The sequence below is a fragment of the Oncorhynchus keta genome, chromosome 3 (genome assembly GCF_023373465.1).
Source record: "Oncorhynchus keta strain PuntledgeMale-10-30-2019 chromosome 3, Oket_V2, whole genome shotgun sequence".
In the NCBI taxonomy this organism is placed as follows: domain Eukaryota; kingdom Metazoa; phylum Chordata; class Actinopteri; order Salmoniformes; family Salmonidae; genus Oncorhynchus; species Oncorhynchus keta.
Genome location: NC_068423.1, coordinates 1,639,106 through 1,652,987, shown reverse-complemented (window position 1 = coordinate 1,652,987; position 13,882 = coordinate 1,639,106). Strand labels below are relative to the sequence as shown.

Sequence of the window (13,882 nt, the reverse complement as noted above, 5' to 3'; positions counted from 1 at the left end):
TGGTGTCCTTTGACAGCTCTTTGGTCTTGGCCATAGTGGAGTTTGGAGTGTGACTGTTTGAGGTTGTGGACAGGTGTCTTTTATACTGATAACAAGTTCAAACAGGTGCCATTAATACAGGTAATGAGTGGAGGACAGAGGAGCCTCTTAAAGCCAGAAATCTTGTTTGTTTGAAGGTGACCAAATACTTATTTTCCACCATAATTTGCAAATAAATTCATAAAAAATCCTACAATGTGATTTTCCGCATTTTTTTCCTCATTTTGTTTGAAAATTACAGGCCTCTCTCATCTTTTTAAGGGGGAGAACTTGCACAATTGGTGGCTGACTAAATACTTTTTTGCCCCACTGTATATTTCCTAGTAATCAGATTCACATCTAGATGTTGTGAAACTTGTTTGATTAAATATTAAACAATTTGTGAGATGATGTAATGTGATGTTAGCCTTCTAACTGTCTTAACCAAGTCAGTGGCCACGTCCACGTGAACACAGACATTACGACAAAACGGAGGGAACACCCCTTTTTCCCAGAATGCATAAAAATGAATCGTGACAAAATTAGACCATACAGCGTGCAGCGGTGGCTACATGGCTGAGAAATTATTTAAAACTAGAGACAAAGCAGGCAAATGGTGTGACCCGGACGTCATGAATGGTTAATAAACTTTGAAACATTGCAAAGACTACACAGGAATATTCCGTCTGTAGCTGTTGAAGTTATTTAGTCTGGTAAACGCGACCGAGAACCACCGGGTGGCACTCTGAAAGATCCAATTCAAAGAACTTTTCCATATCAAACGACCATTGGTACATCTGACATATCCATGTAACAGAGCTACAACTAAAAAATACTTTGATCTCTGGGGGACAAACCAGAGACTTTCTATCGATTACTCCCCAGTCGGATCAAGTGTTTTCAATGGAAAGTCAGCAAAGACATACAAACGTAAATATGTACATTGCAATTATTTCGAATGAGCGGCCATCCATGTGCAAAGAATTCACATTTCCATGAGCATAGTTCTCCGCTGTATGTACACTACTGTTCAAAAGTTTGGGGTCATGACTATTGTAGCTGGAAATGGCACATTTCTTAATGGAATGTCTACATAGGCGTAGAGGCCTATAATCAGCAACCATCACTCCTGTGTTCCAATGGCACGTTGTGTTTGCTATTCCAATTTTATAATTTTAAAAGGTGAATTGATCATTAGAAAACCCTTTTGCATTATGATATCACAACTGAAACCTGTTGTTCTGATTGCATCCCGTAAAATGCTTACTTACAAGCCCTTAACCAACAATGCAGTTTTAAGGAAAATAAGAAAATATTTACTAAATAAACTAAAGTAAAAAATAAAAGATAAACTATAATGAGGCTCTATACAGGGGGTACCGGTACCGAGTCGATGTGAGGGGCGTACAGGTTAGTCAAGGTAATTGAGGTAATATGTACATGTAGGTAGGGGTAAAGTGACTATGTATAGATAATAAATAACGAGTAGCAGAAGCAGCACAAATAGTCAGGGTAGCCATTTGATTAGCAGTTCAGCAATCTTATGGCCTGGGGATAGAAGCTGTTAAGAAGCCTTTTGGACCTAGACTTGTCACTGAGGTACTGCTTGCAGTGTGGTAGCAGAGAGAAAAATCTATGACTAGGGTGGCTGGAGTCTTTGGAAATGTTAAGGTCTTCCTCTGACATCGCCTGGTATAGAGGTCCTGGATGGCAGGAAGCTTGGTCCCAGTAATGTACTGGGCTATACGCACTACCCTCTGTAGCGCCTTGTGGGCGGAGGCCCGAGCAGTTGCCATACAAGGCGGTGATGCAACATGGACAGGATGCTCTCGATGCTGCAGCTGTATTACTTTTTGAGGATCCGGGGACCCATGTCAAATCCTTTCACTCCTGAGGGGGAATAAGCATTGTCGTGCCCTCTTCACGACTGCCTTGGTATGTTTGGACCATGATAGTTTGTTGGTGATGTGGACACTGAGGAACTTAATGCTTTCAACCTGCTCCCCTACAGCCCCGTCAATGAGAATGGGGGCATGCTCAGCCCTCCTTGATCACATTAATGGAGAGGTACAGGAGGGAACAAAGCTCCCTAATATGAGCTATGCTGCTAAAATTTGAATAGCTATATTATTTTTTTGTGTCAATTGAACCAATTTTTGTCTTTTGTTTAATTTATATAACAACATTCCAACCTTGTTTAGCATTATCTAGTCCAAATATGGCATGATTACACTATTTGTATCTGTTTGCTTCACTTTCAATGGGGAACCTTTATTTTGAAGGAGAACTGCAAATTCCATTATGGTGGCTATCTTCACATAGGTGTGAATGCCAAAGTCAGTTGCTTCCCGCAGCTGTAGCCTATCACATGCTGCCAGCAGTATCTAACGCGGCCAATAGATTTCACTCATCTCTACTTTATTTGGAGAAAAACAGCAGACTACACGAAACATTGATTGTAATATTGGTAGTAACAATCTGGATGCGTACCCGGCTCCACGAGAGGGCTAAATGGGGCCCCACAGTTCAAACTTGTGCCCCCTCCGTTTCCATAAAAAGCGTGAAAAAACAATTCTCATTCAAGGGCTTTTCTTATAATTTGACTATTTTCTACATTGTAGAATAATAGTGAAGACATCAAAACAATTAAATAACACATACTGTATGGAATCAGGTAGTAATCTCTCAACCAGCTACAATGTAGAAAACAGTAAAAATATAGAAAAAACCTTTGAGTGGGTGTTATAAAACTTTTGTATGTGTATATATAATAAATGCAAAATAAATCCAAAATATACAGTGATTATTCAGACCCCTTGAATTTTTCCACATTTTGTTAGGTTACAGCCTTAATCTAAAATGTATTTAATCATTTTCATTCCTCAGAAGTCTACACACAATACCCCATACTCACGAAGTGAATATTTTTCAAATATATTACAAATAAAAAAAACATACATTTTTTACATAATTATTCAGACCCTTTGTTATGAGACTCGAAATTGGTGCATCCTGTTTCCATTGATCATCATTGAGATGTTTCTACAACTTGATTAGAGTCCACCTGTGGTAAATCCAATTGATTGGACATGATTTGGATAGGCACACACCTGTCAAGATAAGGTTCAACAATTGACAGTGCATGTCACAGCAAGAACCAAGCTATGAAGTCGAAGGAATTTTCCGTTGAGCTCGGAGACAGAATTGTGTCGAGGCACAGATCTGGCGAAGGAGTACCAAAAATGTTTTGCAGCATTTGAAGGTCCCAAAGAACACAGCAGCCTCCATCATTCTTAAATGCAATAAGTTTGGCACCACAAAGATTATTCCTACAGCTGGCTGCATGGCCAAACTGAGCAATTGGGGGAGAAGGGCCTTGGTCAGGGAGGTGACCAAGAACCCGATGGTCACTCTGACAGAGGTCTAGAGTTCCTCTGTGGAGATGGGAGAACCTTCCAGAAGGACAACCATCTCTGCAGCATTCCACAAATCAGGCCTTTATGGTAGAGCGGCCAGATGGAAGCCACTCCTCAGTAAAACAGCCTGCTTGGAGTTTGCCAAAAGGCAGCTAAAGACTCCCAGACCATGAGAAACAAGATTCTCTGGTCTGATGAAACCAAGATTGCCAAGCGTCACATCTGGAGTAAACCTGGCACCATTCGTACGGTGAAGCACGGTGGTGGTAGCATCATGCTGTGTGGGTGTTTTTCAGTGTAAGGGACTGGGAGATTAGTCAGGATCAAGCCAAAGATGAACGGAGCGAAGTACAGAGAGATCCGTGATGAAAACCTGTTCCAGAGTGCTCGGGAACTCAGACTGGGGCGAAGGTTCACCTTCCAAAAGGACAATGACCCTAAGCACACTGCCAAGACAAGGCAACAGTGGCATCGGGACAAGTCTCTGAATGTCATTGAGTGGCCCAGCCGGAGCCTGGACTTGAACCTGATCGAACATCTCTGGAGAGACCTGAAAATTGCTGTGAAGCAACGCTCGCCACCAAACCGAACAGAGCTTGAGAGGATATGCAGAGAAGAATGGGAGAAACTCCCCAAATATAGGGAGTGCCAAGCTTGTAGCGTCATACTCAAGAAGACTTGAGAATGTAATTGCTGCCAAAGGTGCTTCAAGAAAGTACTGAATAAAGGGCCTGAAAAGTAATACGAATGTGATATTTCATTTATATCTTATATAAATTAGCAAACATTTCTAACAACCTGTTTTTGCTTTGTCATTATAAGGTATTCTGTGTAGACTGATGAGGGGAAAAACCATGTTATCAATTTTAGAATAAGGCTGTCACTTAACAAAATGTGAAAAAAGTCAAGGGGTCTGATTAGTGTCTCGCAAAATAATTAATCCTCCTTGGCGTTTTTCCTATTTTTTAAAATTACAACCTGTAATTTAAATTGATTTTTATTTGGATATAATTTAATGGACATACACAAAATAGTCAAAATTGGTGAAGTGAAATAAAAAAAAATACTTATTTCAAAAAATCCCTCCCCCCTAAAAAACAGAAAAGTGGTGGGTGCATATGCATATGTAAAATAAAGTGCAATCTAAGTGTCACATGATCTGTCACATGATCTCAGTATATATACACCTGTTCTGAAAGGCTGCAGAGTCAGCAACACCACTAAGCAAGGGGCACCACCAAGCAAGGGGAACACCAAGCAAGCGGCACCATGAAGACCAAGGAGTGCTCCAAACAGGTCAGGGACAAAGTTGTGGAGAAGTACAGATCAGGGTTGGGTTATAAACAAATATCAGAAACTTTGAACATCCTACTGAGCACCATTAAATCCATTATTAAAAAATGGAAAGAATATGGCACAACAACAGACCTGCCAAGAGAGGGCCGCCCACCAAATCTCACGGACCAGGCAAGGAGAGCATTAATCAGAGAGGCAACAAAGAGACCAAAGATAACCCAGAAGGAGCTGCAAAGCACCACAGTGGGGATTGGAGTATCTGTCCACAGAACCACTCTAAGCCGTACTACACTCCACAGAGCTGGGCTTTACTGAAGAGTGGCCAGAAAAAAAGCCATTGCTTAAAGACAAAAATAAGCAAACACGTTCGGTGTTCGCCAAAAGGTATGTGGGAGACTCCCCAAACATATGGAAGAAGGTACTCTGGTCAGATGAGACTAAAATTGAGCTTTTTGGCCATCAAGGAAAATGCTATGTCTGGCGCAAACCCAACGTCTCACATCTCCTTAGAACACCATCCCCACATTGAAGTATGGTGGTGTCAGCATCATCCTGTGGGAATATTTTTAAATTGCACTGGGAAACTGGTCAGAATTGAAGAAATGATGGATGGCGTTAAATACAAGGAAATTCTTGAGGTATACCTATTTCAGTCTTCCAGAGATTTGAGACTGGGACGGAGGTTCACCTTCCAGCAGGACAATGACCTTAAGCATACTGCTAAAGTAACACTCGCGTGTTTTAAGGGGAAACATTTAAATGTCTTTGAATGGCCTAGTCAAAGCCCTCAATTCCTCAATCGAATTGAGAATTTTTGGTATGACTTAAAGAGTGCTGTACACCAGCTGAACCCATCCAACTTGAAGGATTTGGAGCAGTTTTGTCTTGAAGGATGGGCAAAAATCCAAGTGACTAGATGTCCCAAGCTTAAAGAGACATACCCCAAGAGAATTGCAGCTGTAATTGCTGCAAAAGGTGGGTCTACAAAGTATTGACTTTGGGGTGGGGCCTATAGTTTGGCACGCTCAAGGTTTGTTTTTTTGTCTTTGTTCTTGTTTGTTTTACAATAAAATGATAGGCATGTTGTGTAAATCAAATGATACAAACCACCAAAAATATTTATTTTAATTCCAGGTTGTAAGGCAACAAAATAGGAAATATGCCAAGGGGGTGAATACACTCGCCATCCACTTTACTTTCCAAATGCACTGTATGCTTGTTCTACTCAATTGTTTGTACAATTAATTCATTTTAAACAAACAAACACTGTTTAGCCTCTGAATATGGTTATAATTGCATTTTTTGTATCCGTAGCTCTATTGGTGAATTTGAGGTGGTTACATTTCATTACCCATGTTCCTCAGCTTTTTACTGAAAGAGTGGCACAGTGTTGGGTTTGTTATTGTTTTGAAGTCTCGATTGCCCCTTCAAGAACCAATGGGTATACGTCAAGATTCCCAGATTGCATGTGTGTCTTACATCAAAAATAAGTTTACATTACCCAGTACATTAACTTTTTATGGCTGCAGGGGCAGCCATAAAAAGTAGCTTGGATGAAAAGTAGCTTGGATGAAAGGTCCCATATCAAACGGCCTGCTCCTAGTTGCTAATATTTGCATATTATCATTAGTATTGGATAGAAAATACTCTGAAGTTTCTGAAACTGTTTAAATTATGTATGTGAGTATAACAGAACTCATATTGCAGGCAAAAACCTGAGAAATTCCACTTCCTGTTTTTTTTCTGGAGGTGGCAGATTTTCAACCAATGTCTCATTAAAATTACAGTGAGATATGGATGGTTTTCATTTCCTACGCCTTCCACTAGATGTCAGCAGTCAATAAAACTTTGTCTGATGACTCTAATGTGAAGGGGGGTCGATTGACACAGGAAATAGTCACCACAGCCATGAGTGGACCATGTTTTCACCAGGCGCGTTCACAGATGAAGGACCTGTGTTCCATCGCTCATCTGAAGTCATTCTAATTCTCCGGTTGGAACCTTATTCAAGATATATGTAAACAACATTCTAAAGATTGATTCAGTACATCGTTTGACATGTTTCTACTGACTGTTACGGAACCTTTGGACATTTCGAACAAATCAAGCATTTATTGTGGACCTGGGATTTATAGGACTGCATTCTGATGAAGTTCATCAAAGGTAAGGAAACATTTATCATGTATTTTCTGGTTTCTGTTGACTCCAACATGGAGGCTAATTTGGCTACTGTTCTGAGTGCTGTCTCAGATTATTGCATGGGTTGCTTTTTCTGTGAACTTAAAAAAACATCTGACACAGCGGTTGCATTGAGGAGAGGTATATCTATAATTCCATGTGTATAACTTGTATTATCATCTACATTTATGATGGATATTTCTGTTGAAACGATGTGGCTGTGCAAGATCACTTGATGTTTTTCAAACTAGTGAATCTAAATAGTCAATGTAAACTCAGATTTTTTTTCTGTAAATATGAACTTTATCAAACAAAACATGCATGTATTGTGTAACATGAAGTCCTATGAGTGTCATCTGATGAAGATAATTCAAGGTTAGTGATTCATTTTATCTTTATTTATGCTTTTTTTGCTATATTTTGCTGGAAAATGGCTGTGCTTATTGTGGTTTGGTGGAGACCTAACAATCTTTTGTAGTGCTTTTGCTGAAAAGCCTATTGGAAATCGTACACTTTGGTGGGATTAACAACGAGAATAGCTTTAAAATTATACAAGACATGTATGTTTTAGGAATTGTAATTATGAGATTTCTGTGGTTTGAATTTGGCGCCCTCACTGGTAGTTGTCATATCGATCAGGATTGCAGCCATAACAGGTTAATGGGATAAATCTACTCTAAGAGTATAAAGCGGTTTGAGAGAAGTTTGGAATCCTAATCAACCAATCCAATGTGAGTACATCTGTTGTTGAAGTACAGTAGATCAATAAACATACTGTCCTCTAGAAGGTATCTAAGCTGCGTATGCTGAAAAACAATGTTAATGCGTAGGTCAAATTAGCTTTGAATTTCCTATATTTTTCAGCTTCAGGCAATAGCTAATATTTCAATTAAAACAATGTTTGTATTAATAAACATATGGATATACAGTACACTGCAATGGGATTACTGTATGTTATGTGTACACAACGTATGGATGCACACCCACTGGCAAAACATTCATTTCAAAATGAAAACATGCTCATGTGCTGACATGCTGTATAATAATATTTGATATTCATCCTATGTAGCTTGAGCACATATAATTGTGATATGGTTCCTGACTGAGAAGCCAGAATGTGGCATTTTAACAGTAAGGGGTAGCGTTCATTAGGCACGAAATGGAAGAAAATAGACTCAAACAGGAAGGGACAATCTCAAGTTGTCCAATAAGAAGCTATCATTTCATTTTCCACTACATAATGTTTTGCTACCTTGTGCCTTCATAGCTAGGTTACCATCTAATTGGCGACAGATTGTCATGCAAATTTTGTAGAATCTGCATAAAGACATGAAAACTTAAGCGAAAGTACATTTTTTGGAAACACCACTGGTGAATAAATGCGTAGTGCACACAAAATGTACTTTTTCCGCTTAAATTATCATGCACTGAATATATGTATTTCAATGCGTTTCCATTGCATTTTCAACTCTACCAATAGTTTTGTCATAAAACTGTTGCGCTGAATAGCAAATATGCCTTCTCTGGTCTTGACACGTGTGCTCTAGTCAACAGCTAGCAGTTACAGTACAGGTACAGTGGATGCTCCTTTAAAAGTTGCATCATACTGCAGCACACCTTGAGGCTGATGCAGCATTCTGTGTCACATTATCTAAATGTCAGCCATTTGTTCTGTTAATGGGAGTTAGTGCTAGTTTGACCACCAGAGGGCATCTTTGAGAAGCCTATTTGATACTCTTCCATATTGGCATTACCAGAGAATTTAAAAAAAATTGAAATAACATAGTATATGGGATTGATTTTAAGAAATTTGGCTTAATTCATTTGATAAATATTCTGGAGTTTCTATTCCATGAAAAACTAAATACTCAGGGTTTCCATTAGGATGGAACGGAAAGTATGGCTCTGTACAACGTGACGGTTGTAGGCTACAGCATAAAAGGATTGGAGGATTGTAAATTGTTTGACTTCATTAGACAACTTTGTTCCAATATTTCTGTAAATCAGTGATATTTATTCCCATAATAATTCGTTATCGATCCATAACTAAATCAACATCTGCATTTTTAAATATTATTTGTCATTACGAAAGCATAAAGATGCTGATGACAAATACAGTACTATAAGCCACCTGCATTTGTTTTTAGGCTATTGTGCAGTCCAACAAGTAAACATAGCCTACAATACATACTGTAGTAAACATGCGAAAGTGCCTAATTCCTTACATGAGGGAGAGCAGGCCATGTCTGTACTACAGAATTCGGGCATGTAGGAGACCAGGGTTCAATTCCCAGATGTAGAGGAAGGAGTAGGCTGTCCTTCTAAATAAGATGTGTTCTTAACTGATTCCATATGTGTTATTTCATAGTTGTGATGTCTTCACTATTATTCTACAATATATAAAATAGTAAAAACAAAGAGAAACCCTGGAATGAGTAGGTGTGTCTGAAATTTTGACTGGTACTTGCTTAATTAATTAGATTAATATTATGGTGTTTCTCTTCCAAGAAAAACTGGCGCTGTACAATGTGACGGTCGGCAGTACAGTACTGGGCTATTTAGCGAAAGAATCCCTGTGTCATGTGGGCAGGGCACATGGGAGACCGGGTTTCAAAACCCCGATGGGGAGGAAGGAGTGGGCTATAAGAATTTATAAGAATAATAATATAAGAATAATATAAGAATAAGAATTTGTTCTTAACCAATTTGCCTAGTTAAATTCAATCTGGAGTGCCTGTGCTGGTTGTGCGGGTAGGCTAGTCTACATGAGATTATTATGGATAAGAGCAAGAATATTTGTATTTGTCAAATGGTAATCAATCATCGATCATCATGTCACCAGAATAAGACCCTCAATATTTATCGGAAAAGATTATCAAGATCACCATGGACTTTCACTACCCTGTGAAGGTCATCGTAATTTATTTAATCTGTAGCCTAATAAACTGCATGGTTTCCAGAGTCGTAGTGGGAGGACCACACACCATATCATCACGTGACTCCAAGGTTCTTGTGATATGATGGCTAATATATCAATATTTGCTCACAAAGACATTTCCATCGCCATTTCTCGCATAATTAATTTTACCAACACAAAAAGATCACGTCAAACGAACACATGATCTGTCGGCATTTACAAAATTGTACCGAAATGCCTGTTTCCATCAGAGCTGTCATGATTTTTTTTAAAAATGTTATCACTTTGGAAACATGGTTATAGAATCTGACCCAGGTGTCTAACCTTGAGCAGGTAGCGGTCAACAGACTCTCGGTCCAGAGGGGAGTTGACGTAGATCTCTCCATAGGTGTGGTTCACTGTCCGGATCTCAAACACATCCTGCATGTTCCCTGCCACCAGCCTGAAGTACACCTTAGAAAGCGAGACAAAGAGGAGGGGATGGAGTGAGTTGAAAGACAGCACGGAGAGCAGGTGAAGAGCTTCTCCCGCTCTCTCTTCTCTTCTCTCTCTCTCTCTCCTCACCAGTCCATTTTTCCCGGCATCTTTGTCGCGCCCAAGCACCACAGCCACTCTCTTCCCGATGGGTGTGTTCTCTGGAATCTCCACCAATGAATCAGATGTGATATCAAACTCTGGACTGTTGTCATTCTCATCCTGTATGGTGATTGACACCTGTCACATGTATAGACAAAGCCAATTAGGGATTGGCATTGACAAGAGCGCTAAGACGCTACAAAACTTTTAATTGAATTTGATTTACATGGTATGCTTTTGAAAAATAATAGAAAAATACCTTTGTGACATATACATACACTTCATTAAGCTTTGAATTAAAACTTTGAATTAAAACAGTAATCCTGAGCAACACCTACCTTCTGCAATTTCCCCATGAGATAGCAGTAACGAGGTGAAAATACAGATTGTCATTAACTGACCATTTCTACAACAAAACAGATAACAACATTGTGTCGCGGCTTATTATTGAAAACAGATGAGACCTGACAACCGGGAATTAAAAGCAACTACTGTCCAAACAAGAAGAAAAAGAAATTGAGAAAAAAAGGAGCGACTGCCATACCACAGTGGAGTCTTTTTTGGGTCCCCCATCGTCAGCCACTACAGTCAGGGTGTAGAGGTCCCCCTTCTCCCTGTCCAGCAGCCCTGTGACTGTGATACGGCCCTGAGGATGGACAGGGAGAAGGAGAGAGCAAGAGAGGGAGAAAGGAGTAAAACAAGTTAACAAACAATCTGATTTATCCTAGTTTTAAATATATATGCTGAGCAGTGTATAGTATCCAACAGGGTTGGGTTTAAATTCCATTTCAATTCAGTCAATTCAAGAAGAATGCTTTCAAGGGAAAATCCTAATTGGATTTGCTTTTTACTTCCTGAATTGAAATGGAATTGACCTTAACCCAACTGTCCAATAAGAGTGAGACATGCTAATACGGTGTTACACCCCAGGCTGTCCACCGACTCACCGTGATACTGTCGATCTTGAAGAGGGCAAGGGCGGCTGGCGACGTGTCCGGGTCAAAGCGATACGACAGCTGGTTGAGGTTGTCCGCCGACTGTGCCTGCACCTGCACCACCTCCGTTCCTGTGGCAATGTTCTCCAGGAGTGACACCTCATAGCCCGCAGAGAAGAACGCCACTGCCTCGTCCAGCTCATTAAGTAAGGTCACATAGACCATGCAGAAGCCACGGTGGAACGGTGGCGCCTGGTCGGTAGCCGACACGTTCATCAGGTAGCTGGTCTTGGTCTCGTAGTCTAGGTAGTCTATAGTGGTCACCAGGCCCGTGCTCACATCCACATCAAACTTACGGTCGGAGCCAGAGTCCAGGGCGTAGGCCACCGCCCCGCCGTCACCTGGATGAAGGATTGGCAGGATAGAGGGGAGGAGAGGGAGAGACAGGGAAAATCATAGAGGGAAGGAGGTTGGGTAAAGGGAGGCAAAACAAGAGAGAAGACAAAAAATTATAAATGTAAAAACATTTTTTAAAGTATGTAGTCATGCATTGCTACACATACCGATCTATGTACCCATAATGCTCTGTACAGAATATTCAGTTTTATTTTAGTAAATAAGACTAACATATTGTTGTTCTGTTTCCTTATCAATATACAGTGTACATTATAATGTATATATTATCAATAAAACCAGCTTGTACAGAGGGTTATGGGTACTATAGTACATCATGTTACACTACAACACTCACCAGTGTCAGGGTCTGTAGCTCGTACTACGATGACAGAGGTGCCAATGCCAGCGGTCTCCCTCAGACCCAGGCGGTTGTACTGCTGCTGGGTGAACACTGGTGCCTCGTCATTGGCATCCTCCACATATACTATCACCTGTAGTGGGAGACAGAGACACTGGGAGTCAGAGAGGTAGCTGGACAACTGCTCACAAGATGCTCACAGGTGTCCTCCTTACTGCCCACTACAGCCCTTTCCCTTTTGCAAAAGACTCTACCCTAGCACTATACTGTATGTCCTGTCCCACACCCTCTTCTATCCCAATACACTACCTTCTCCTCTGTTATTTTCTAACTCCTGCCTCACATTCTCTCCTTTTTCATGCCCTATGTATGACCCTTACAGTCTCATCTTCTATGTTCTGCCATGTCCCCTCTATCTCTACTCCCTATATTTAGACCCAACCCTCCCTCTCCCCGCCTCACCCGTACAGATCACTTTTGTTGTTACACAAAATGAGTGCCTTTTTCATCCCGTTGATATTTTAAGACGAAATTGAGCACCAATATTGAATTTTAAAAGCCTGTTATATTAAATCAAGTGCCCTTAAAAAGACCTAAGGGCCGGGGGCTGGGTTTCTACTAAGCTAACATATGGAATTGTTTTAAGAGGGTCAACTCTTAGCCAAGAGAGACTGGCATGCATAGTATTAATATTAGGCCTCTGATTACAATGAAGAGCAAGATGTGCGGCTCTGTTCTGGGCCAGCTTCAGCTTAACTAGGTCTTCATATGCAGCACTTGACCATATATGATATATATATATAATCAAGATACCTTAAGATAAAACTAGAGCCAGCACGACTTGCTTTGTGGACAGTGGTGTCAAAAAAGAAGAGCATCTCTTTATTACAGACTGATCTCTCCATGTCATTACAACCATTGAATCAAAATGTTTTGACCATGACAGTTTACAATCTAAGGTAACACCATGTAATTTAGTCTCCTCAAATTGTTCAACAGCCACACCCTTCAGCTGATACAGCTGAGGTCGAGTACTTAGGGAATGATTTGTACCAAACACAATGTGTCTCATTTGGCCGACATCCCTTGTGTATTGATGACGCTGGCTGTAGAATATCTGATTTCCCCCAAGCTGATCATTGTCTCCAGCCGGCTCTGATCACGAAGTAATAAAACAGGCAGGGAGAGTGAACTCGTCTTTGGTGGTCGGCGAACCCTCAACGTTCTGACCCGCAGCCCTGCGTGGCATTGAATGTGCCACAATGGCATGCTGTAGTGGCAAAGTCAATATCCAGGTTTATAAACACAGGATCGCTACAGTTATTTGTTATTTGTGGTCTTAAACATTTTGAGTTAATTTTGATGAGGGGGGAGGGGGGGGGTTACATTTATTTTACAGTGCAAGAGGAGGGTCATGTGAAAATATTTTCTACTTTGGGGAGGGGGGTGCATTTTGTTTTGAGATTTAACTGCCCCCCCCCAGTAAATTTTGATTAATAAATATTAATTATGGGGGTGGAAAACATTGTTGCACCTGATCCCAACACTTTCTCACTAAATTATACTTACCAGAAGTTTGCAGGCATGCTCTAATGATACACTTACATGGATCACGAGCAAATACAGCTCTAGACAGTTAGTTCACAGTGATAAGGCGCTGAATTCCTGACATCGATTGCCACTCGCGGTGTAAATTAGAATTCCCATGGGGTGCAAAAAACTGCATTAATCACAGTGAAAAGGAAATTAGAGGCTCAATTAAATCCAAACCACATTGCAGTATTTACACAGT

General features: G+C 40.4%; 1 protein-coding gene across 1 annotated transcript in view; it reads right to left on the bottom strand.

The window, feature by feature from the left end:
• Window positions 1-13,882, bottom strand: part of LOC118363666 (cadherin-23-like) — a 544,503-nt gene that overhangs the window by 154,464 nt on the left and 376,157 nt on the right. The window contains exons 30-34 of the mRNA XM_052486131.1: window positions 12,088-12,223; window positions 11,349-11,737; window positions 10,946-11,047; window positions 10,390-10,539; window positions 10,150-10,278 (exon numbers count right to left, since the gene is read on the bottom strand). Coding sequence (XP_052342091.1) covers window positions 10,150-10,278; window positions 10,390-10,539; window positions 10,946-11,047; window positions 11,349-11,737; window positions 12,088-12,223 — 906 coding nt within the window. The remainder of the gene's footprint in view (window positions 1-10,149; window positions 10,279-10,389; window positions 10,540-10,945; window positions 11,048-11,348; window positions 11,738-12,087; window positions 12,224-13,882) is intronic.